This window comes from Euleptes europaea, chromosome 14 (genome assembly GCF_029931775.1).
Source record: "Euleptes europaea isolate rEulEur1 chromosome 14, rEulEur1.hap1, whole genome shotgun sequence".
NCBI lineage: Eukaryota > Metazoa > Chordata > Lepidosauria > Squamata > Sphaerodactylidae > Euleptes > Euleptes europaea.
In genome coordinates this window covers 24,574,439-24,601,302 of record NC_079325.1, presented here as the reverse complement: position 1 = coordinate 24,601,302, position 26,864 = coordinate 24,574,439, and the positions used below count along the sequence as shown (strand labels likewise).

General features: G+C 46.8%; 1 protein-coding gene across 1 annotated transcript in view; it reads right to left on the bottom strand.

Moving 5' to 3' along the window:
• The window catches only part of EBF2 (EBF transcription factor 2), a 273,200-nt gene extending 249,431 nt beyond the window's left edge, over positions 1 to 23,769 (bottom strand). The window contains exons 1-6 of the mRNA XM_056860924.1: positions 23,630 to 23,769; positions 18,074 to 18,230; positions 15,466 to 15,529; positions 14,626 to 14,681; positions 14,035 to 14,108; positions 7,133 to 7,201 (exon numbers count right to left, since the gene is read on the bottom strand). Of these exons, the coding sequence (XP_056716902.1) occupies positions 7,133 to 7,201; positions 14,035 to 14,108; positions 14,626 to 14,681; positions 15,466 to 15,529; positions 18,074 to 18,230; positions 23,630 to 23,760 (551 nt within the window). The 5' untranslated portion in view covers positions 23,761 to 23,769. The remainder of the gene's footprint in view (positions 1 to 7,132; positions 7,202 to 14,034; positions 14,109 to 14,625; positions 14,682 to 15,465; positions 15,530 to 18,073; positions 18,231 to 23,629) is intronic.
• Between the last annotated feature and the right edge of the window lie 3,095 nt (positions 23,770 to 26,864).

The following is a 26,864-nucleotide window of genomic DNA, read 5'->3' as shown; positions in this document are numbered from 1 at the left end:
CTCTCAGCCCCATCTACCTAACAGGGTGTCTGTTGTGGGGAGGGGAAGGGAAGGTGATTGTAAGCCATTTGTTTCTCCTTTAAGTGGTAGAGGAAGTCAGCATATAAAAACCAACTCTTCTTCTTCTAATGTAGCAATGGCCACTTCAGTGGCTTGAATGGCAACCCCCGCAATACACGTTGGAAGTGGTCGCTTATGAAATCGTGCCTGGGATGAAGAAAATCTTTTTCCTCCCTGTTCCAAATTGCTATAACTCGGAAGTGGAATCTCAGCGAAGTCTGAGAAGACTCAGGGCCAGCAAAAGAAAGTATTTATACACCAAAATGCCTAACGTAGCAACGGCCACTTCGGTGGCTTGAAAGGGGGGGGCGGGTAAGACAATGTCATGGAGGCCAGGTACATGATGGCTAATCAGAACCTCCAAAGCTGGAATAACTCCAAATGCCAATTGTTAGAGGGCCTCAAGGAAGGGGGAGGCCTTGGTCTCTATGTCTATGCTTATGAGCAGGATATTTTCAGGATATCTGATTGGTCACTATGAGAAAGGACACTAGATTGGATGGATGGTTGGTCTGATGCAGCAAGGTTCTTTCTATCACAAGGGTTTTCTTCCTTTGGGCCTTTGGACAGCCATGCTGAGGGGTGTCCCTTGAATGCATTTGCCATGGATCCCTTGAGTTTTGCAATGTCATCAGGGACATAATCCAAGGTCTGTATGTGGTTCAGATAGGCCATTATCCAGGCCACGCTTGGATCTTTCGGTTGCCCCAGGCAAATTCCTATGGATAGATCCAACATTCACTTCTAGCTATGTATTCAGAAGGACCACCCACGGGCAGATTGTCTTTGGGAACTATTTTTAGTGTTAAACTCATGAACTTCTCAATTACAAGCTTCCTAAGAACCACAGAACAGTCTCAAAACCCACTGTCACTATTTTTCAATACAAGCTTCTAAGAGAGACTCCAGTGTGAACCTGCTGAACTAGAATGTGTCAAGAAGGTTGATTATATTCACCAAGGCATGAATAAAGATAGGGCTTTCCTCACTCAGGAAAGGTTTTAATCACTTTGGGAAGACCAAGAGACTGTTTTATCACAAATTACTACTGCCATTGTAATTGATCATTGTGCTTCTCCTTTGTGTATTTGATTTTCAAAGAAATGTACTGCTTGTGTTGCTTGACCATTTGACTTCACTGATTATAACCCCCCCCCACCCCCGCAACTGTATCGGCTAACTGGGGATTCGCTCCATGCATCTGATGAAGTGGGTTCTAGTCCATGAAAGCTTAAAGCACAGGCTGTTGATCTTCAAAATGCTGCAGGACTCATTTTGGTTTCAGCCACATGATAGGGTTGCCAACCTCGAGGTAATAACTGGGGATCTCTTGCTATTACAACTGATCTCCAGCCAATAGAGATCAGTTCACCTGGAGAAAATGGCCACTTTGGCAATTGGACTCTATGGCATTGAAGTCCCGCCCCTCCCCAAACCCTACCCTCCTCAGGCTCCCCCCAAAAAACCTCCTGTTGGTGGAGGGGGGACCTGGCAACCCTACCACATGACCATTTTATTCAGATAAGGATAGGATGTTTTGTAGCCATATTGTTGTGCCCTTGTGGGCAGATGTATAGAAGGGCAGACTATGTGACGGTAGCATGAAGATGAAATGAGTGTGCTTAGGAACAAAAGAGGGAGGGAAATTAAAATGAAAGCGCATGATATTATGGTAGGCAGTAGATCCCTTGGAGGAAGATGCTGTCCACAATTTGCAGCCAGGGGGCTCGATTTAAGTCCTGCAGCTCCTTAAAGCCCTGACCTGGATAGCCCAGGCTAGCCTGATCTTGCCAGATCTCAGAAGCTAAGCAGGGTCAGCCCTGGTTAGCATTTGGATGGGAGACCACCAAGGAATACTAGGGTTGCTGTGCAGAGGAAGGCACTGGCAAACCACCTCTGTTCGTCTCTTGCCATGAAAACCCCAAAAGGGGTCACCATAAGTCAGCTGCGACTTGACGGCACTTTACACACACACACACACACACAGCACCTTAAAAACCAACAAGATTTCCAGGCTATAAACGTAATGAAGGAAGCTTTGACTCTCAAAAGCTTGTACCCTGGAAATCTTGTTGGTGTCTAAGGTGCTACTAGACTCAAATCTAGCACTTCTACTGCAGACTAACACAACTACCCACCTGAAACTATCAATTTGCAGCCAAAATTTCTAGACCTAGCTGTTCCTCTACTTATGAGAGACAAGAGGTTGTGATGAGAAGAAAATGAAGACTAAAAGGGGCAGCAGTATTCCCCTTCAGATTATTATCATCATCATCATTATAAAAAACACAACTTCTTCAATGAAAAAGAGATCTGTTGTTTCCAACTCTTGGCTTTGACATTTTTGCAATGGAGATGATGCTTTTATTTATATGTATATAAGCCCTTTATAAAATTTTGCCTCATTGAGGCAAATAACATAACACATGCTGGATTTTTATCTGTTACGGCCTTGGCTTCCACAACACATTCGTGCGGATGAAGAACAAGAGGGAGATAACCAGCAGAATATTTGCATCATTGGAATGAAGACTGTAACAGAAACAAGTTGTGCTGCAGATGAATGTTTGGATTTCGTTCAAGGAGAAAAGGTTAACAAGAGAAGATGATCCTCTTCCACCAGCAAGTCTAAAAACCATGAAGTCTAAAAACCATGAGATAACAGCCACTCAGAAGCAGCTTTCACTGTATTAAAGGGAAATGGATGGCTTTCTTTAAGCAAGATGTACCAAATGACATGGGGTGTAAGGAAGGAGAAGTTGAGAGGAGAAGCAAGAGAATGCACAACTGCTCCTTTAAAGAGGACTGGGAGGAAGGTCTGTTGGCCCCAGACCAAGGGATAGAACCATATCCTCTACAGCTATCCTCATTTTCCAGGAACAATTCCTATTTCCGGGTACCTTGCTGCCAAATCATCACTGTCACTCCTTTCCTGTTGGGAAAGGGGGGTGGGAGGTAAAATGTCTGGAGATTTTAGCTTTCTTCCCATTATGCTGGTAAGGTGACTCTAGAAGGAAAAGTAAGCACATTCTGCTTCTGAAGTGAGGGCACAACAGAGGAAGTAAATACCTACAGCTGACGTTGCCAACTTATCAAACTAGCCCTGGTATCAGCATCTGTAATGGTGGCTTCATTAGTAGCAAGTAGGTGATAACGTTTGGCTCCATATCTTGGAAGGCTTCCCCATCCAAAGGCTGTAGACCAAGCCATAGCAGCTGGCACAGCAGCAGGATGTTGGCAACAACTGGCAGAAATAAACTTCTAGATGGGGTAGCAGAGTGGTTAAGAGAATGAGATTGGGGAGGTTCAGATCTCATCTCAAGTTGCAAACTGATGAGGTGGACTTAGATGCACCAGTCTCTCTCCATTTTTCCATATTGAAGATGGAGAAATTACTACTGGTCTACCTTATATGGAAATCGTAAAGATTACCATAGCCATGGATGTCCAGTGCTTTGAATACCAGACGCTCATGTGGATGCTAAGCATTATTAAAAACTTGTAATCATGGAGGGAGATGGTGATCCCATGATACTTTGTGAAAGACTGTGCAGTGTAGTGGTTAGAGCACTGGACTAGCATTGAGTGAGCCTCAGGTTCAAATCCCCACTCAGCCATAAAACCTTGGGCTAGTCACACCCAAGCTGAAGCTATTTCTCAGGGTCATTGGGGATGGGGGAGGGAACCACATGGGCCAACCTGAGCTCCTTGGGGGCAGGAGGGGATATAAATCTAACCAACAAACAACTGAACAGTTGCTGGTGTACCCCAATACCAATGTATCCTAACATGTCTTGCAACATTTCTGTTTTGCCTAGTAACCTGCATCACTTGGACTCGGTGCATGTTCAAGGCTGAACTAGCACATATCATCAACAGCAACATGGCTAATCACTGTCTTGGTACCCTTTCAGCCTCCTTGAATGCATTGCTTCATTTTAAAATTTATTTTATGAATTCTTCATGCACAACGATGAACAAGCAGAGGATATCAAAGACATAAAAGAGGCAGAGAATGAAAAAAGAATAAAAAAAGTTTCATAGATTTGTCGTTGATTTAGGCACTAAATGAACTCTTCAACATTTGGGATTGTACTGTTATTTTGGGTTTTGTTCTGTTCCGACACCCTTTAGAACACAAAAACCGATGCTCCTCTGCTGTGTAGGATCACAGCTGCACAAACAACATTGGTAGAATAGTAGAAGGAAAATTAAGGGAAATGAAAGATTCCAAGAACAAAACCACAGTCTGGTTTAAAATTTTTGGGAATTATCCAGCATAAAACAGATTGCCTGTCAGAAGTCTAATATTCGGTTTAAGCTTTGAATATTTTCACTTTTTTGAACACTTTCACTTTTTGGTACTTTATTTAATAAATTTTTTTGTAACTTGCATTGCTGGTTTCCCAATATTCCGTTGTTTTGTTCTAGTCAACGACATGAAATACATGTGTAAAAGAATGCACACATCATTGTTTAAACAATATTCATACTATTTACCAGAAATATCTATATTATATTAAATGTCTATATTGGCATTATTTTTGCACAGAGGGCTCTTTATTTTTTGTAATTGTTTGCAATAATCATTCTAACTGCCACCAACAAATTCCCTCCCCATTTCTGCATTTATTTCAAGTGCTACTTTCAGTAACAGTCAAAAACTGGCTTGTGCATTGAATCAAACTGTTTCGTTGATCACCTTTGTTACGACCATACAATATCCTTTAAGCAACTGTATTTCAGCCAATCCAGAGGAAGTTCCAATTTGCTCGACTTCTTGCCCAAAACCTTCAGTCCACCATCAGGACCTATTCACACAATGATATGCATGGACAGGGAAAGATCTCATGCACAGGATTTGGATTTCAGAGTGTTGTGCATTAATTTTAAGAAGCATACCAAAACCACAATCTTTCACACAGTGAGGGGTATTCCTGAACAGACTACTATGTACATGGAACTAAAAGTGCAATCTGATGTACATTTACTTGCAAGTAAGTTCTATTGAACACAGTGAGACTAACTTCTAAGTAAAGGTGCGCAGGATTGCACTGTAGTCTTCTCCATAATTTTCCCTTCATGTCTACCATTGATGCAAATGGCTGTCTGAACAAAAACTTTCACTGACAAATCTTCGAGCTTTGCTTATAGCAAACGCCAGCGTTCAGTGAGTTTCTTCTTGCCTCTGTTCATTTTTTTTATCCCACCGCCCCCCACAAAACTACCTGTATTTCTCAATGAAAAGAACAAGAAAAAGCCAGAAAGATTTTAAAGGAACAACCACACTACAGCCACGAAAGAATTAACCCACACTTTAGGAGTGGGGGAAGAGAGAAAAAGAAATCTGAGCCAGGAGTTCCATCGATCAGCAAGCACAAGCAAGGGCTTCATATGAAATGTCATAACCTACTATAACAACGGTCATATCAATGTACAGAAGATACAGTGCATTATTTTTGCTATAACTTTACAAAATAAAATACAGAAAGCAACTGAATGTAAGTCTCTCTCTTCTCCCTCCACTCAATACTACCATATGAGGTTAGCACGTCACAAATTTCTGGAACGATTCCAAAGAAGAATGCAATATTGACATGTTTATTTTATATATATATAAAATCAATAAACATATTAGTTGATCCATTCAAGTCTTACATTAAAATTAATGTTTTATTATAAAATATGGTTGTTGTTTTTACAATTACAGATAATAGGTGCTGTCTTGGAAGAGTTATAGTAGAATCCAGAGCAGAGTTACTCCAGTCAAAACTCATTGACTTCAATAACCTTAGACTAGAGTGTAAAACACTAACTGCAATCCTAATAGCACTTTCCTAGGAGTAAGCCCCACTGAGTAGACCTGCTTAGAATTGCAGTGCAAGATTTCAGCCCTAGTTCAAAGTCGTGTCCAATGATCTTCCCCCACACGCCACTGCAGGATGGAAAAAGGCTACCGAGTACCCCGAGTTCATAAATCCAGCAAAGAGATAGAATTATGACCACCATCTTTTTAAAGAGCAAGGAAAGAAATATAGACCTACCAGGATCACACATAAGGCGGGGAGAGAGATACTACTCAGACCACAGGAACATAGAGATCTCTGGACTTAACCCAACCAATGATAAGCCTGCTCATGGATGACCCCCCCCCCCAGGAAATATAGCAGTGGCACACACCATGGGCCTTGAAACTCTCCAAACCCTTTGGTATCTTGCCTCTCCAGCAGATATCCTGTTTGTGCAAGTGATTGGAAGGCAGCCTATAATCCATCTATCCATGACTATACCCCCATCCACAGCAGTCATACAAACACGGGTACCAGCTCCATTAGTGCTGCACTGGATTCTCCAGTATATGACATGAGGTCTTCATTCCAGCATCCTATCTCCAGCTGATGGATGGGGAAGAAAGAAGAAGGCATTCCCCATCTCTGCCTAAATGTCCTCAAATCCATAGGGCCACCTCCTTCCAATATCTTGACTGTCCTGTTGTTAATGTAACCACCTTATATTTTACAGTTATCTTTAAACCCTGTCGAACTGTTGATCGGAATTAGCTCCAGAAGCCACTAATTAAATTCAGGTTGAAACACCCCCCCTTTTAACACCCTGGTCTCCATTCAGAAAGATCACTCTGATTTTAAGTCTCAGTTTTGAGACAAACCAGAAGGAAACACAACGTTTGGAGTGAAATTTATAGCAATTCCAAAGCCAGGCATTTCAAGCTTGGCTCCTGCTTTTCCACAGAAATGTTCCTGCCAACATCATTACAGGAATGTTAACGAAGCTTCTGGAAGAACCTGAAACGTTATCTGCTCCCCCTGAACCAGTTGGAACTCGTCCCTGGTTGAGTAGACAAGATTAAGCACATGGAGAACATCATTTAAAAAAAAAACACAGAGATATTTCAACAATGACACAAATCCCGGTGTGATAAAGATAGCTAGAATTTTGAGAGCGTTCTTCAAACATGCAACAGTGACACCCCTCAATGTCTGGTTCAGTTTTAAAGACGCTTCACCTGACCCAGTTGCACCGGATCAACTTCGATGGCATTTTTATTTCCTACCTGTCAATGATCACAGGGTCTGAGGGAGTTTCATTGCGGTTTCCGCAGCTTTTCTTCTCACAGCAACGGCTAGAGATGGAAGGAAACGCAGTAGACAAATGGTAAGTCTGACGGAACTTTCATATCAAGATCACAACATACTCATATCCTCAGGAGTCCTCAGGTTACATTAATTTCTCCTTTCTGAACATGCCATAAAAATTGCAAATAGTTTTCCAAAATACAGCTGTTGGTGCATACATTTTCACTGTCCCAAGTGCGAAAAGGTACAAGATAATTAGATCCCACAAAAGGGAGAGCTGGTTTAGGGCATGTTGTTAGCTAACAAAGCCCCTGCCTCTATCCTTTCCTCCATAAAAAAAACCTCATGTTGTGTTAAGATTTTATACAAATTACTAAATAGAATGGATTAATATCCCAGCCTCTCTACAAGACTGGCTTACAACGCATTATAATTACAATGACCAATTTATACCTATGAAACACCGACGCCTAAAAGCACTATCACAATCCAATACGTATCAGCCAAACAGAAGACTTGAATAAGAGAACTATCCAGCAACAAAATACAAACAAACCAACAATCAAAAGCATTAAAATCTGCAATAGTACATCAAAGACTTAGTAAAAAAAAAAAAAAGTATGGTAGCTAAAACCTCAGAGAGTCAGCGTGATATAGTGGTTAAGAGCCGGCAGACTCTAATCTGGAGAACTGGGTTAGATTCCCCTCTCCTCCATATGAAGCCTGCTGGATGGCCTTGGGCCAGTCACAGTTCTCTCAGAACTCTCTTCACCCATACAGAGGAAGGCCATGGCTTCTGAGTGTCTCTTGCCTTGAAAACCCTATGAGGTTGCCATAAGTCAGCTGTGACTTGATGATACACATAGTTAAACTCCACAGTATATTATGCCAGTCTTCCTCCAAGGAAGGTAAATAACTACCCCAGAAGAAGATAGGATACTACCAAGTTCACTGGGTGACCTTCTTGTAACACCTTTGAGACATTTTTAATTAGGGGTCACAAATAGGGACGCAGGTGTGTTTTTTTTTTAAAGGGATGTAGTGGCTAAACTGCCCTGACTTGGTTGGCCCAGGCTAGCCTGATCTCGTCAGATCTCAGAAGCTAAGCAGGGTCAGCCCCAGTTAGTATTTGGATGGGAGACCACCAAGGAATACCAGGGTTGCTGTGCAGAGGAAGGCACTGGCAAACCACCTCTGTTCATCTCTTGCCATGAAAACCCCCAAAAGGGGTCACCATAAGTTGGCTGCGACTTGACGGCACTTTATACACACACACACACACACACAGTGGCTAAACTAGGGCCTGGCAGACCCAGGCTCAAATCCTAACTCTGCCCTGAAGATTGCTGGGTAACCTTGGGCCAGTCACACACTCTCAGCCTAACCTACCTCCCAGGGTTGTTGTGAGGATAAAGTGGAAGAAATGATGTGTACTTCCCAGAGCTCGTTGAAGCAAGAGGATGAAAAAACGAACAATAAAATAAGGATCATTACCCACTTTTGATTCTGAAAACGCAACAAACTAATTAGAGAGAACAAAAAAAATGGCTTTTAGTATAATTTTAAACTTACAAGACTACTATTTTAAGGGAAAATATATTGGGGCAGTCAACCAGTTGAACAATTCTAGCTGATCACTGGCCTTTTAAGTGATCAATGTTCACCCACTGCAAGCCACACCTCCCGAAATGTTCTCTGTTGATCAGCTCTTAAAGACACAGAAGCTTCCTCCTCTTTTGCAGCTGCCCTCCTACTGCCCCCTATCTTGCATGGATGAGTTAGGTGCCACAACTTGGTCATGTGACAATTTGAAATGGCTTCTAGCAGCAGTATCAAGTTATCAGAATTTGATTCCAATTCGTTCACTGGCTGCCAAATGTGGAGGTGAAGAAACAGTACAGAAGTGGGAAACCAAGAGGATTTAGGGAGTTAGAGAACCTTCCCTATGAGGAAAGGCTGGGACTTTTCAGTGTAGAGAAGAGACAACTAAGAGGGGACATGACAGAGGTTTATACAATTATACAGGGGATGGAGAGAGTTGACAAAGAGAACTTTTTCTCCCTCTCCCAAAATAGTAGAACTTGAGGGCATCCAATGAAGATGATGGGCAGTAGATTCAGAAAGGACAAAAGGAAATACTTCTTTACTCAGTGAGAGATGTGGAATTTGCTGCCAGAGGATGCAGTGATGGCCAGAGGCTTGTGTGTATATATAAAGTGCCATCAAGTTGCAGCCGACTTATGGCGACCCCTTATGGGGTTTTCATGGCAATAGGCTAACAGAGGTGGTTTGCCAGCGCCTTCCTCTGCAGAGCAACCCTGGTATTCCTTGGCGGTCTCCCATCCAAATACTAACCAGGGCTGACCCTGCTTAGCTTCTGAGATCTGATGAGATCTGGCTAGCTTGGGCCATCCAGGTCAGGGCGGCCAGAGGCTTAGACAGCTTTAAAAGGGGGTTAGACAGATTCATAGAGGAGAGGTCTATCAGTGGCTACTAGCCATGGTGACTAAAGGGAACTTCCTGTAAACCTCTGAATTACCAGTGCCAGGAGGTAACATCAGGGGAAGGCCTTGGCATGTTTTTGTCCCTCCAGAGTAACTGGTTGGCCACTGTGTGAAACAGGATGGTGGACTACATGGACCCCTGGCCTGATCCATCGGGGCTCTTCTTATGTTCTTAGAAACTCACAATGCACCATCAGACCTGGCATGTTGCATTACTGGGCCTGACTGGAGGAGAAAGGAGAAGACACGGGGCTGCTGATTTCTGCAGCAGCCATGCGCGCGCTCCCTCCAGCATCCAAAAGCGCTAGATGAGCTTGTTCTCCAATTGCAGCCACTTAACCTGACAAAATATCCAGAACGAGCCCTGCCAACAATTCTAACTTGCCAGGACTGCAACAGCCCTGACATTATGGCCTGGCACCTGTGCTAAAAAGGACAGGCAGACCCTTGAGCACAGAAAACTCAAGATGAAGCACAGACTTGCAGAAACAGGATGCCCCATAGGGCTGTGCGTTTCAAAGAAGGGCTTATGGCTATTCCCTGCCCCCCTTCTAAAATGGTTTTAAAATTCAGCCCTCAACTTTCACCAAAAAAAAAAAAAAATGTGTCTCTAATTTCAAACTCAAATAAGCACCCAGCATGGTGGCCTTTGTTTTGTTTTCTTCTCCCCAACTCCTCCCTGGCACTGCATAACAAAAGTGTCTAAATTCACACCATCTGGCCGATAAAGACCTGGGCTCACTGGCCGGCTGGCTCAGCTGATTATGTCTGCTGCTGTCTAGTCTGGGCCTTGTGGCGAAAGTCACAGCTGTGGGTTTCGCTTGCGCTCAATGCAACTCTGTTATTAGCCAGCTGTAGTCCCCGAGACTACTTCTGTTCACATTATAATACCTTTTCACCCCCCTGAGCATCAAGGGCGTTGGGGCTGCTGGCAACAGCAGAACAAAACCGTTTTCCTCTTAGCGGATAGTTGGCAAGGGGGGGTGGGGGTGGGAGGGATTATTCCAGGGGAGATGCCGGACTTTGATTTTTTTATCCATCATCTGTGCAAAGATTTTGCATACATTACGGTTCGCCGAAGAATATCCACGGCTGAGTCCCCCAACCTCCCCGTCCTAACCGTTTCCCATACAAGTATCAAGATCAGTGGGGCTTCACAGACCGCACTTCAGATCTAGGTGTAAGTGCTGCAAATGTCAATACCCACAGCTCTGCGCCACGCTGAAAATATTAAACGCGTACACTACTTATTGTGAAACAGAGATTTTCTTTCCTCCCCTCCTTCCGCCAGTGACACATCGTTGCATCTGCATAAATATTTAGACAACATTCCTGCTAGGAGCGCATCTGTCACTCAGAGAAAGATGTAGGGTCGCTGGATGCACTTGTCTGCATTTGAGGTGGCGAGCCAGGCAATTCCATATGACAAATCAGAAGAACGTTTATCTACCAAACTCAAACTGGAAACAAGGCCTGTCACTCAAAGACAATGGGCTTCCTCTTGAATGGCGAGGCTCGTACAGTACATTAAATTTTGATATACTGTTACTAATGCAGGCTAAACTAGGGGCTTTAAAAATTCATGCTGCTCCTTAAGCAGCCCGCAGTGAGATCTGATTATTGTGCTTAAAATAAAAATGTCAAGATTAACTAGGCTGGATAGATTTTCTCAAGACGTACTCCAAGAAAGATATGCTGCAGTGGTTCTTTTTTTATATACATATGTATACAACATAATAATAATCAGCATCCAGTTTATAAAAAAATTATGACTGCACAAGACACTAAAATTAAAACCACTTTGATTAGGTTCTTATCCAAGGAATTATTTTTATTTGGTTTACTGATCTGTGTATTACATGGAAAAGAGATTACTGAAATGTAATTCTTCCATGGCTGATCTATCATGCAAGGTGATCGCATGCTAACTCAATAATGTTTTTACCATCCCAGACTCTAAGGTCTTAATACCATCTTAATTCAAGCATGGAGTATTTTGACAAACATCCTTACTGGACAGAATATAAAAACTGAATTGGGGTGGCTGGACAGAATGTCCTATGTAGTAAATAGAGAGTGGTAAGTCAGCATGCTTGAAGAATTGACCCAGTTTATGACTATGCAAAGGAGAAGAACCCAAAATCAGTCCTATCCCTGGTTATTTCATAGTTATTCAAGCATTTCAAACAGGACAACACCCCTATTTTTAAAAAAGCAAGTTCTAGAGAAGTGTAAAAGTAGTATGATCCAGCCAGAATTTTACAGTGCAAACCTATGCACACTTACGTATCCGTTGGATACAGAGGGACTTAATTCTGAGTAAACCTGCATAGGCTTACACTGTTAAAGATCCTCTTATTTCAATGAGGGAGATTTAAGCACACATTCAATTTCCCCATTAAAATCAATGGGAGATCTCACCACTTCTTTTTGGCTGGATTGGGTCCATTATATTTAGGGTGCTTATTTTGTGCAGTGGTTCTATGCATATTTTACATTTTAAAAAATCCCATTGACAGTAAACATATATATGATAGTCCAGTAAACAGTTTGTAAGCGCTGATTCATTTAGACTGTACAGTCCTACATGTTAACATATTCGTAGCGTAAAAGAGCATAAATATACTCATAGACTTCCTTGATTCAAAGTAAATGGCAAAACCTAGCCAGTCCTGTGTGCTCAACACCTACAAGCCAACATTATGTACGGTCACCATGTAGTTTTTCTAATTATGAAGAACAGAAGGAAAACGCTCAACGATATCCATTCCAAAAAGGAAACGCAAACTCCGTTTAAGAGAAGTACGTCAGCACCTTTCTACTGAAGTCAGTTCGGTTTTGTGATCTAATATGATGAAGCAAAGTTTTAAAAACCGACCTAAGAAAGATCACAGTTGATTTTAGCTGTCACTTGAAGATCACAGTTGATTTTAGCTGTCACTTGAAGATCTACCCCAACCCATTTAATATGAGAACACTGACAGTTTGCATCAGGATAGGCTAGTTAGAAGAATCTTAATAGATTCATCATATGCCTTTTAACTGATGATATCTGTGCAAACTAGCTTTGGAATAAAAGCAAGCATTGTGGGGGTGGGAAGAGGGATCTTCCTGAGTTTTGAAGTTACACACATGGTGTCACAGCAAACATCTTCTGAGAGAGAGGCATTCCCTCCTGTGTCTGAAAAGGGGGAATGCCTCTTCAAAGATGATGTGTGTGTGTAAAGTGCCTTCAAGTCACAGCCGACTTATGGCGACCCCTTTTTGGGGTTTTCATGGCAAGAGACTAACAGGTGGTTTGCCAGTGCCTTCCTCTGCACAGCAACCCTGGTATTCCTTGGTGGTCTCCCATCCAAATACTAACCAGGGGTGACCCTGCTTAGTTTCTGAGATCTGACGAGATCAGGCTAGCCCTCGTGATAAGAATTTGCATCCGGAAACAGCATGAATTATTTTCAAAATCTGTTGCCCAGTTAATATCCTGGCATATTTTTACTTGACCACAGGTTTTTTAATTGATTGGTGTTCTAAATACTGCAGCCCCAGAGGCAGCAAGAAAAGGAGAAGGGGGGAGGGGAACAACAAAGATGGGTGCCGACTGGGCCTTACTGTTTAAGGCACTGAGAAATATTTTATGTAAAACACCATCTTAGCATGCTACCATGACAAGAGAGAAAATTGTTCAGTGGAGAAGCCCCATAAATGAATTAGAGATAATTACTAAGGCAATCTCTAACACCTTTACAGAGCTTCTCCACTTAATGTGTGTCTTCTTGCACCCCTACAGAGCTACAAAACTGGTGATCTTATTGATTTCTGGACAATGTTTATTTACTGCCAACTGAGGAAACACACCTAATTCAGTTTCTATTTTCCAAGTTTGAAAAAGGATCTTGTCTAAAGAAATGTAGTCCTAGATCACACACGCCATTTCCCCCATAGAGACCTCTAGCAAGGTCTGGATTCTACTTGGATCTTTCAGAGTTGTAGCAACAGGACTGATTGTTTCAAGAAGCAAACAGACCATGAACATGCATTGCAGATCAGTTAAAACTCCTCCCGATTAAAAATCGCACATGCTTTGTAAAGTGCAGAGGGGTGGAAAGGCACTTTATTCTTGTGTGGCCTTCGGTCTATTCAGATACACAATACAAGGGCACTCAAAATGTTTTGCACAGCTGCATTTTAAAGTGCCTGCTATTTTCCACATCCACAGCAACCGTGAGAGAGGACTGAAGAGGACTCGAAGTAGCACCTGTAAAGTCTTCCTTAGAGCGATCTTGACTTTTTTAATGCTATGGCAAAGGCAACATTCCCTGTCTCTTGGATTGTGTAAATAATGCATCACACCCATGAGGTCATAGTCATCTTCTTACCTGCACATGACTTCGTGAGTAAGTAGAACTCTGCACATTTCTGGATTCTTGTTTTGTCCTTCATAGGCGATGGGCTATTTAAAAAGAGGTGGGAAAAGTGTCTGAGAATTCATTTCTTTTTTATTCTCTCCTATATATTTTTTAACTATATATGCATAAGGCCTGGAAATTGCTATGCTTGTGCAGTGGCCCTTTGGTAAAAAGCAGGAGGGGGATGGGCCATGGCACAGTGGTAGAGCGTCTGCTTGGCATGCAGAAGGTTCCAGGTTCAATCCCTGGCATCTCCAATTAAAGGGACGAGGCAAGTAGGTGATGTGAAAGACCTCCGCCTGAGACCCTGGAGAGCCGCCGCTGGTATTGACTTTGATGGACCAAGGGTCTGGTTCAGTATAAGGCAGCTTCATGTGTTCATGTGTTCAGGCCTCTATGCATGAAAAGACTCCACTGGAAATGGTTTAGATATTACAGATACCAGAAGATACTGTGGACGCTGTTTTGTGTGAGAAGAAAACAGCACCGAGAAAAACCAGATGAGGAAACTAAGGACACAAATGGAATGGATTTTGCAAAGAGAAATTGGCCTGATCTTACCTGTTTGGTGACCGAGTCAATGAGTCTGACAAAGAGATCTTGTTCAGTTCTGACACCTGCAGGGAGCATGGAGAAAGCAACAGGGGGGAGGGGAGTCAGACTCTCACAAAGGATTTATTTTCCCATTCATGGAACCCATTCCTGTTCCCTTAGAACTCTTCCTGGCCCTTCCACACACTGATCTAGTTTGATGTGTCCCCCCCTTACACACACTGGGGAGGGGCTGTGGCTCAGTGGTAGAGCATCTGCTTGGCATGCAGAAGGTCCCGGGTTCAATCCCCAGCATCTCCATTTAAAGGGACTAGGCAAGTAGGTGATGTGAAAGTCCCCTGCCTGAGACCCTGGAGAGCCGCTGCCGGTCTGAGTAGACAATACTGACTTTGATGGACCAAGGGTCTGGTTCACTATAAGGCAGCTTCATTCATTCGTGTGTTCACTACTACTGCTACCATTTAATTATTTCTACAGAACTGGAGAAAGCCTGTCCAGGTAGGCTTAGCTCCTGACCCCAGAGCAGACACACAGTCCTCTTCCCACAATCCTCCATGAGGAGAGGGAAATTCAAGCCAGAGACAGCCAATTGTCTGAAAGAGTGTTGCCCTGGATGAGCAAAGAAAGTGTTGGTCAAACAGGTTGGAGAGGTTTTGGAAACACTCCCCAAACCTGCAGCATCAGTTCACTGGAGTCCAAAGGGGGAGGAGCCTCCATGCCCGGAGTAACAGTCTGGCTTTCCAGCTTCTGAGGGATTTTCTCTCGTTCCAGCCTCATAGCAAAGGGGACTCTTTCAGGGGACTTCGGCTTCCACCCACATTTGCAGAAAAGGGAGGGGAATTGACTCACCGTTGCTATAGAGGAGCTGCAGTTTGTAATGGGTGCCGTTGTTAGTTTTTTCGTTGCCTTGTTCCTGCAGAGAAAAGGGAGGGGCGTCAGAAAGACAGTTCGCAAAGGCAAGATTCAGTTTATCAAGTAAAGCCTGGGCATGATTGGGATTCTCTGTCCAGAAGAAGTATGTGTTTCTCTCTCTTTCAGTTTTCTTCTTGCAACAAATTGACCTTCTTCTCTCCCCCCCCCCCCATCCCATAAGCTTTCTGGGTATTGGGAACAAAGACCATTTATGCATGGGAAGTTTTGCCTTGGATTTGCCACTCTTTAGATGCACATTTTCCCCATCTAAATTCTCAAAACTCAACAATAAGCCCCCATGCAGAATTTTGAGATTTCGGATGGGGGAAATGTGCTTCTAGAGCGGTAAATCCAAGGCAAAACTTCCCATGCATAAATGGCCAAAGTCCCCAATTTGTCCCGCGGGGCTTACTCCCGTGTAATGGTGCGCTCTGTTGTGGCGCTCACAACGGGAGCTGAAAACTGGTTTCTGCGAGAAAGAAAAAATCCTGCTCATGTTTCCTTCCTTCCCATGCCTTACTTTATTATTTCCTGTATTTTAAACCCGACCCTTATTCCACAAGCATCCGGGACAGCCTGCCTCTTCCTCCCGGTTTTATCCTCACAACATCCCCGCGAGGCAGGTTAGACCCATCCTCATTGTTTACCGAGGGCAAATTTGAACCTCCCTGGCTTGCCACTTCTGACCCTACGCCGGAGAGGTTGTTTCTGGCACAGGTCCCGCGGTGAAAACGGACGTCTTCGAAGCGTTGTTTTGCTTCGGTTTTAGCACGCCCAAGGAATTGTGACATTAAGCCATGACATTTCTCGGAATTTCAGTAAACTGGGAAAGCCGAAGAACGTTAACTTTCAGAGTTACATTTATTATTAAAAGGGAAATGTATTTGCGTTCACTGGCGAAGAAATTTCGAAAATCTGAGAAGCCAGAAGGAGCTAACCCTTTATTTTAATCTAATTTAATACTCCCCCCCCCCCGCCAAATGACTTTGTATGCCGCCTTTCCGCCAAAAAGCTGGAGGCGGCATACAGGATTCTCCCCCATTTTGTCCCCAAAATCCCCTTGTGATTTCGGACGGGGTTGTTACGGAGATCAAATGGGGAGAGCCACTGGCCGCAGTTGCCTGGCTGAGAAGGGATTTGAACTCAGGCCAGCTCTATGCTGGAGCCTTCACTCTAAACTCATCAGCGCGTCTATTCGTTTCTTTTTTGGGTGCATCAGGACAAAAGGAAAAGATTAACCGGTGCCTCAGCCACCTCCTGCTAGACGTAAAACCTGATACGACCTTACGTTTAAACATGTGTCATTCCGATTTGATTCCTCCCAGCCTCTCCGTCCTTCTCCCATTCGCCACCCGCCCCCAAAAAGATCCAGCCAGCTTTTCTACTAGGGAGGAAGGGTCTCCTTTGCCCACCAAAAAAGGCTCTGCTGCGGCTGATGAGACCCGCATGTATAAAAGTCATACGGGAAGAGGGCTGTAGTAAAAATGGAAGGGAATTGGGAACTAGTCGCCGAGAGCAGCGGGTCAGTCTAAATTAAGTTCGGCACGATCTTGCTGGGAACGGAGTGAAATCATCACTTGAGAGGAAGTAACTGGAAAGAGCAAGAGTCCAGTAGCACCTTGAAGACTAACAAAATTTCGGGCAGGGAATGAGCTTCCCTGAGTCACAGGTCACTTCTTCAGATACAGCTAAGGGGAAGCAAGACCGTGGAACTCCGCGGGACTCACAACGCAGAGAACTCGGGCTGAGGTTCGCTCCGCACATTGTTGCTGCTACCCAGTCCGCCGTTTGGAGCGGGTGAAATTGACAAGGGGAGTTGCTCTTGCAGGAGGAAATTGACAAGAGACAATTATGCACGGGAGGTTTTGCCTCGGATTCGCCACTCTTTAGAGGCGCATTTTCTCCATCCAAATTCTCATATCTCACAAATAAGCCCCCATGCAGAGTTTTGAGGATTCTGATGGGGGGGGGGTGGAGAATGTGCATCTAGAGAGGGGCAAATCCAAGGCAAAACCTCCCATGCATAAATGGCGAAGGGCGCCGACCAGCGAGTAGCCGGACGGAGGGGACGCCGTGTTCATGGCGCTACAGAACTTCTTAGACGGCTCGTGCTTCTGGGCTAAAACGACCAGGCCGTTCGCAGTGCGATCCTATGCAGCGTTGCTCCAGTCAAAGGCCCGCAATTTCAACGGATTTAGACTGGAATGATTCTACATAGGGTTGTCTTGCACGGCTGAACACCGAGGGACTCCCCTGCTCCCGAAAGCATGGGGCCGAGGCAGGCCCTTCTGCCAGGGAACTGGAGTTTCCCGAAGTTTTCCAGACGGCGATCCGCGAAGTGTGAACGTTTGGCTGATGGATCGCGGACCGCGCCCTGCTCCCCAGACCTTTTTTTAAATCTCAGAAGCCGGTCCCTTCGCAGTCGAAGGCATGCTCAACAGCCTTGTGGATCGGGGCGAATGGCTGGCTGGCAGGCAGGCAGGCAGGCAGGAAGGGGGGGGGAGGGAAGACGGAGGAGGGTGAGAAAAACCATCCCCGGCCTTACTTTGTCGTTCTCCACGAAGTCCACGAAGGCCGTCCGCTCGATCTCCACCGGTTGCCCTTGCCGGTCGTAGAGAGCCAGGACGAAGTGGAAGAAGTTGGACTTCCGTAAGTTGGAGGGCGGCTGCTTCTCGAAGTGGGCTCGCGACAAAGCCACGCCGCTGCAGAGAGAAAGAGCACAAGGGGCCGAATGAACGAAGGAAGGGGCGAACGAATGACCTACCAGCCGCAGGCCGGCCAGACGCCCCGAAGAGCGCAGAGAAATGCCCGAGAAAGCCGCCGCGGCAAACCCGGTAAACGGTTCACCTGCCGGAGCCCACCTTCTCAGAAAGGCGCTGCGGCCGCCAACCGAAGTTTCGTGCCGGAGGCAAGAAGAAGAAAAACCCAAGGGGTTCTCTCTCTTCCCCCCCCCCACCCACAAACTATATCCCAACAATACAGAAAACAAACTAAAGACATTTATGCATGGGAGGTTTGGCCTTGGATTTGCCACTCTTTAGAGGCACATTTTCCCCATCTAAATTCTCATAACTCAACAATCAGCCCCCATGCAGAGTTTTGAGAATTCGGAAGGGGAAAATGTGTATCTAGAGAGCGGCAAATCCAAGGCAAAACCTCCCATGCATAAATGGCCTAAGACATGGATGTATGAATACTTTAGAAGGGAACCCCCGAAGGCCTGCCATAGGTGGGCCCCTGAGTCCCAGGACCGAGGTGGATCCCCCCTTATTTAAGCAATAACTAAGTCGAAGGGACTTGGTTGGGGTGAGAAGAAGCCATTCCTGGGACTATTCTTTTTAAAAATTTCTCTCTCTCTCTTTCTCTCTCATACATACACCTTGGGCTTATTTCTCAGCGTGAGAAATAACCCGGAACTTTTAGGGCCATTTACGCATGGGAGGTTTTGGCTTGGATTTGCCACTCTCTAGATGTACACTTTCCCCATCCAAATCCCCAAAACTTAACAATAAGCCCCCATGCAGAGTTTTGAGAACTCAGATGGGGGAAATTTGCATCTAGAGAGAGGCAAATCCAAGGCAAAACCTTCCATGCGTATATGGCGATCGACCTGTAAGGCCGGGCAGGCTCCAAGATCCGAAGCCGGACAGCAACACCGGGGGGGGGGGTGTTATCCAAGGTGTCCAACGCATCTCCGTTGGTCGTTTTTTGCCCTTTTGCCCTCTTTCGAGTTCCACTTTTGACACAGGCTTCCTGGGCTGCAAGCCCCATTGAAACCAGCGGGACTTACTTCCAAGGAAACACGCCTCCGCGCCAGCTGGAGAACCCCTCGCAACGACCCAGGTCTTTGAGGCCCAACCCAGCCGTCGGAAGGTCAGGCTTTCTCTTGCAAGGTCGCCAGTTTCTGACCGGGGGGGGGGGTCTTCGCTTCTGGTCTCATCCCCATTAGGAATAAATAAATAAATTCGGATCCACAAAACGAATTACCCCCCCCACACACACACACACTCCTGGCTCTCTCCGATTCCACGCATGTGGATCTGGGAGAAAACGTCCCCCCCGAATTTAGCCGTCTGGGGAAAGTTCGTGGATTACCGAGAAACTTTCCTCAAGTCAAACCGCCGCGGTTATTCACGTCGAAGGCCGGATTTGCAAATCGCCAATTACGAATTGCCCTCCAAACGTGCCGGCCCTCGGCCCGTTTACTCGGAAACCAGCCCCGCCGCCCAGGGCTGCGGCGGGTAAGGGGGGGGGGGGGCGCTTGGATTTGCCGCTCTCTAGATGCACACATTTCCCCCATCCAAATTCAAAACTCTGCATGGGGGCTTATTGTTGAGTTTGGGGGATTTGGATGGGGGGAAATGTGCATCTAGAGAGAGGCAAGGCAAAAAACAACAAAAAAAACCCCATGCATAAATGGCCGGGGCGACCGTCTCCGGAGGAGTAACTGATGATTCCACCGCGTGTTGTGGACGGGACTCTTTCCCTTCGCCTCACCCCCCACCCCACCCCACCCCCGCTCATTTCCAAGCCCGGGCCGATGGAATCAAGGGCTCTTCGGGGCAAGGAGGGATCCAGTCAAACTGACCCCCAAGCCGAACTGCTCAGGGTCGGAGTTCTGCCGGCCAGTTGTGACTTGAACGTTGAAAAACAAAATAAATGGGGCTTTGTGGGACCGAACTCCTTGGGTCTTGCTCCAAAGCCGTGTATACCGATTCGGTTATTTCTTTCTTTTCAAGTCGGACAACTCGATTTTACATGCGTTTACTCTGAAGGGAGTCCCACTCAGTTCAATCGGATTTACTCCCCTGCAAGAACAGTATTTATTGCTATTAACTTTGGAAGAAGCGTTGCCATGCCGCAGGGCCGACCTTTGGCGTGGTCTACTCGGACGCAAGTCCCACCAAATTCTTATTCCCCAGCAAGCGTGCCTAATTTTGCAAACTTGCTGCGTTCGCATTCGCAGGGCTCCAGGACTGCAGTTCTCGACTTCCTTGGGAAACGAACACAGTCCGAGTCAGCGGGACTTACTTCTGAGTAAATCCGCACACGCTCGGGTCTTGCGCACGGCTTCATCCTACGGGCCTCTCCAGAAGTCCCGGAGAGTTCAGTGGGGCTTATTGTTTTTGGTAGATCTGTTTCAGGGTGATTTCCCAGCGGTTGCTCCGGGTTAAATTCTCGGATTGCTCCATCACATCCCCCCCCCCCAAAAAGCAAAACCTCTTCGATCGGTTGCTGATCCCCCAAACCCCCCTCCTTTGATTCAAGTCAGATTGCAATCCTTACCGGAGAGTAAGCCTAAGGGAATTTGCGGGATTTACTTCTGAGCAGGTATTCTTGAGCGCCTCGTGCAAGTTTGCTGTCCCGCCGCCCCTCCCACTTTCCCCCAATAGTTTCCTTGCATTTAGATTTTCGTTTAACTCGGGTGACACCACCATGACGGGATCCTTCATTTCCTTGGGCTCCGGCTCTCTCGTTTGTTTGTTTTCCTGCCTCCATGTGGGAAGGAAGAACTGCTAGAATCATCAGCGGGGGGGCAGAAGCGGATCCCGTGGCTTTTTCGGCACGGGGGGGCGGGAAGATGGATGTTTATGTTCGCTCTCCTGCCGGACGGACTTTCTGGTCCGCTCGCTTCCGTCGTCTGGAAGAGCCGGGCCCCGGCCTGGAAGGGGAACCTTTCCCACGCCGTCTCGGGTGGGAGGGGAGCAGGCGGGCTTCCCGTCGGAGGGGAGATCCGTGGAGGGGGGATCGCGCAGCCCACGCGGTGTGTTTGCAGAAGGAAGCCCTTCCGAGGCCGGTAGGCTTACTCTCAAGCAAGGGTGCGCTGGAACGCCGCGTTCAAGTCACCAAAACCTCCTGGCCGAAGCAATTGGGTGGCTGCAGCGGAGGCGATTCCCAATGCAGATGGGTAGTCCGTGAGCGCTATCGTATTTCGGTCACTTTATGAGAAGACGAGTCACTGGAAAAGATAGTCAGGCTCGGAAAAGTGGAGGGCAGCAGGAAAAGAGGAAGACCCAACAAGAGATGGACTCAATAAAGGAAGCTACAGCCCTCAGTTTGCAAGATCTGAGCAAGGCTTCAAAGATAGGACCTTTTGGAGAACTTTGATTCATGGGGTCTCCACGAGTCGGAGGCGACCTGAAGGCACTTCACACACAACACACAGTAGTCCGTGGGCGCATCGTTACAAGAGCGCGCAGCAGTTTCGGCATTCGGGGCATCCGCTGCCCAAAAAGTAACCTTACCTGGAAACAGGTACTCCAGAAATCGCTGGGAAATTTCCTCCAGAGGAAATGTATTGAGGACCACTTTGCTCTCACCACCTCCTCGGCTCGCCCAATCTGGAAAGGCAAACGCCTGCAGGCAGCGAAGAATATCTGGAGCACCTTCGCTTCTGGGCCCCGGGATGCGTCGGAACCGGCCGGCGACCTCTGCCTTTGCCGAGGACATCCTTTTGGAGCCTTCCAGGGCTGCGATCCCGTCTTCTTCTTGCCGGGACTTCCCACTGACCTCGGCGGTTACTTCTGAGTAAAGCACGTTCAGGCTCCCAAGTCTCCTACAGTCGCCATCTCTCTCAAAGGGATGGATGAAGGATGAAAGCGCGGCTGGGGACGTCTCCTTCCCGAAGTTGCCTCCTGGTTAACAAGCTCCCGCTTCGGTCAGCCTGTGTTCCTGTAGGCCCAGACGCTGGCCTTTCGACCCGGATCCCCATGCCTTCTAAGTCCTGCCTATCTAACTCATGCCTTCAGTGGAACTTACTTTCAGATCAAACGCATTTGAGCACCCCTCCCATCCCCAAACTCCATGGCCACTTTATGCACGGGAGGTTTTGGCTTGGATTTGCTGCTCTCTAAATGCACTTTTCCCCCTTCCAAATTCTCAAAACTCAACGATAAGCCCCCATTCAGAGTTTTGAGAATTTGGATGGGGAAAAGGTGCATCTAGAGAGCGGCAAATCCAAGGCAAAACCTCCCATGCATAAATGGCCCATTTGTTACGTGACTTGGAAGGAAGCCCCATTGAGGCCAGCGGATTCCTCTTTCACTGAGTTGGTTGCCCTTGCCGGAAATGTACTTATCGCCAAGCAAAGGTGGCCAGAGCCGGTCCTCCCCAGTGTCACAAATCGCTTGCATCTGAAGGAACGTGCATCCCAATAAGTATGCCTACTTATTAGGACATGCAGCTGGATCTTCTGCATGTTTACTCAGAAGTGAGTCCCACTGAGTGCAGTTAAGCCTTACTCCCTGGAAAGTGTAATCTAAGGCCATTTATGCACGGGAAGTTTTGCCTTGGATTTGCCGCTGTCTAGATGTACATTTTCCCCATGCGAGTTTTCAAAACTCTGCATGGGGGCTTATTGTTGAGTTTTGAGAATTTGGATGGGGAAAATGTGCCTCTAAAGAGTGGCAAAACCTCCCATGCATAATTGACCTACGACTGTATCCCTGTTACCTATGCCCCGGATCGCTATTAGATATCCCAGGAAGTCGGGATCCAAGGTCCAAGGACTCTTCTTCCACGCATCTTACTTCGAAGTAAAGTGTTGAGGAGAGAGGCTTTGGAGTCAGGCCGGAGAGAAAACAGAAGGGGATTTCAAATGAGCCTGGAGGCTCCAGATTAAGAAATCTACAGACATCGAATCCTAAGGGCGTTTGCGCGGAAATTTAAGCGCCGCTGATTTCGGAGCAGCTCTAAGGGGACGGGTGTTCAAGGTTGCGCGGGCTTACTGGGAGTAAAACTCGCTGACATGCAGTGCCGCTTTACTTCTGAGTAAACATGCACGGGGTCGGGCTGCAGAAAAGTGCTTTCTGGGGAAGAACAGAAGCCCATCGTTCGCCCGAAGGAAACCCACCCCCTTGCCAATTTCTCTCGCCTCGTCGCCCGGGAGAAGCAAACAGGGCGCTGATTTCAATGGAACTTCTTTGCCGGGCAAAGAAAAACTGACCTCGCTCCGAGGAAGCCGGACCGCTTCCCTGCGTGGCTAGCTTACTGTGATAGTAAAATAAATAAATGAAAACCGGAAAACCACACGGAACTCTCCGATCGTAATAACGCGGACGCCCACAGGGAAAGGGGACGGGAGAGGAGATGGGGACATTACCTTTGCGCCGCTACGTTGGCGTCCACGACCCCCACGTTCCTGACCCACGACCGGACGGGATCCATCTCCGACCCCAGCACCTTATCTTTCAGGATGGGTCCTCTTCCTAAGGTATCTTGGATCCCAAACATTTAAGACCAAAAAAAGTTTATCCCAAACCCCCCAAAAAACAATGCTTCCGGTTGCCAAAGGAAACTTCAGACAGGGGACCACACGCACACGCGTGCGTGCAGCAGATTCCAAGGAAGTCCAGCCGGATCGCACTTTCTTCAGTCTTTGGAAGACGACTTGGGCATTTGTTGTTGTTGTTTAAAGGACGGTTTTCCCTCCCCGCTCTTGCAAAAAAAAAGGGAAAAAAAGAATGCAAAGTTGTTCCGATCAGCCTCTTCCGATGCGAGAGATCATCGTTTCTAAGAAGCACTGCCCGGGACGAAAAGGCATCCCCGGTCCTTGCTCGCAAGGATCACCTGCTTTGCCGAGTCACGAGGGAGGATTGACGGCTGCCTAATCCACGGGGGGGGGGAGAGTTAAAACACACACACACACACACACACACCCGCGATCAATTGTGAAAGGAAAAGACGAAACGCGGCGAAAGAGAATCTGATGACGCTCGAAGCCGCGGCGAAGCGCGTCTGTTTCTCCGCACCATGAATGGGTTGCGGTGGCGGGAGAGACCCGGACTGGGAAAAGGGGAGGGGCGCGCTTCCAAATAAGGAGCTCTCATTTGCATAGCCGCCTCTCATTGGAGGAGGAGGGCGAGCGCTTCTCCAAACTGAGCCACGCGAGTCGCAGTTTGGGCTTAGATGGAAAGTGGGGGGGGGGAGTGGGAGAGAGGAGAGAGAGGGAGAGCTGGCCGGGCGAAGAAGCTGACGAGGGTGTTGAATAAAGTTACTTTCCCAAATAACTTCGTCTTCGCTTTGTTAACCAGTGTCTGGGAAAAGAGCCGGGGCCAGTTTCCTCCGCGGTCCCGCCATTTATGCACGGGAGGTTTTGCCTGGGATTTCCTGCTCTGTAGATGCACATTTTCCCCATCCAAATTCTCAAAACGTTTGGCCACTTACGCATGGGAGGTTTTGCCTTGGATTTGCTGCTCTCTAGACGCAAATTTCCCCCATCTGAATTCTCAAAACTCTGCAAGGGGGCTCATTTTTGAGTTTTGAGACTTCGGATGCGGAAAATGTGCATCTAGAGAGTGGCAAATCCAAGGCAAAACAGCCCATGCATAAATGGATAGGCTCACAAGACGCTCTAGTCCCAGCGTCGCCCCGATGTTCCTTGTCACGTTTTATAAAACACGTTTATTAATTTTTTTATATGTAATCTTGTTTCAATCAGATCAGAGGGGTTTTATTTTAAAAAAATACTGGAGGGGGGGAAGTTAAGGGGACAGAGACTGTGTGAAGAGCTGGCCGCGATCCTACGGGAGCTTGCTCGGGAGGGAGTCGGGCTGCAATAAACCGGCGTTACTTCCGAGGAAGAAGGCCTAGGTTTGCGTTCTAGGAGGCTGTCGTAGTGGGGGGGGGGGTTGCTGACATCTTGGGCCTGCTCCCACGTGGCGGAAGGGGTGCTCATATGAAGGAGCGTCCACGCATCTGTCGTGGATCCATAACGGCCTCCAGAACTTCACGCAAGATAGGAATTGGGAAACGTGAACACATGAAGCTGCCTTATTACTGAATGAGACCCTTGGTCCATCAACGTCAGTATTGTCTACTCAGACCGGCAGCAGCTCTCCAGGGTACATACAAGTACATGTACATGCAAGTACATGTATGCATGTACTTGCATGCATCACTAGAAAGGGCTTACTCATATATAACACACCCAAGGCGGCCGAACACCCGTGCTGAAAGCCACGGAGACGTTCGCCTTGCATGAAAGAACGACACCTCTCTCTATAAATTAAGCCGGCTTGGTGTCACTTTCCTCCCCCCCCCCCATCCCTTTTGTGCTGCGATCTTAGAGTATAGATCAGCCCCCTGAAATCTATATAACACCAACGCGAAAACAGATTTCAAGACAATGAATGCTAATCTGGACTCAGAGACCATCTGCCAGATGAGGGAATCAGATGTTCCCCAGTTAAAGGGGCAGAGCGCCGGTTTCTTTGCCTCGTTATGCACGGCTCCCCTCTTCACCACCACCCCCGTTAACGGAGGGGGGTGGGAGGGACGAGGAATCTCCCTTTCTAACAGGGTTTTTACATCCTATCTTTTAAAACTTCAGCTTCGCCTTTCTGTTCCAAGATAAAAGCGGGCTCGGCCAGCATCCGGATTTAGATGCGTATTAAACCAGTTAAAATTGACCATCAAATCAGGCTAATGCCTTTCGTGAATGAATGTTGTTGTTGTTGTTTTTTGGGGGGGAGATCTGGCTTTTGCTCCCAGTTGGGAAAGGAAAGGGGAAGCCTTCGGAATCGTTGTGCCCCAGTCATGACAGAGCTGGCATTAGATGAACTAATAAACCTCAAACAGTTACTAGCCCCCCCCCCCCTTCTTGTAACGGAGGAAGAGCTTTTCTAGATGGAATCAACGCAACATCCTGGGCATTATTTTTTAAGGGGATCTTAAATTTAAGGCCGATTTTAAGAAAAAGAGGGGAGGAAGTTCGGTTCTTGAACTCTTTGGCCATTTATGCACGGGAGGTTTTGCCTTGGATTTGCCGCTCTCTAGACGCACATTTTCCCCATCCAAATGCTCAAAACTCTGCATGGGGGCTTATTGTTGAGTTTTAAGAATTCGGATGGGGGAAATGTGCATCTAGAGAGCGACAAATCCAAGGCGAAACCTCCCGTGCATAAATGGCCTTGGTCTTTCCCCCGATGTCAGATAGAACTGGGTCATCATCCAACCAGAAGTTCTCTTGCGCAAGGCCGGTTACGAACGGACAGGGGCGGCTTCGCCCATGGAGCGCGATTAAGACTTGTGCAGAAGAAATCCCCGGGGGACCTTGGTCCCCTGGGTAAAACGAAAGGACACGCGCTCTGATCTATGCCTGAAGTTTAAATGTGTTTTCCCACAAGATGCGGACTCTGCAAGTAATTCACATCGAAAGCCTCCCCCCTTCTTAACACGTGCCTAAAAAAACACCAACCCCATTTCGTGTGAGCGACCGCTAGAACATAAACGCCCGTCGTATTTACTCCGAAGAAAATGCCTTTGTAATGTGTCCCAAAAAGCTATTCACTGCAACTCAATCGGGCTACTCTAGAGTAAACGACCGGTCACCTGCC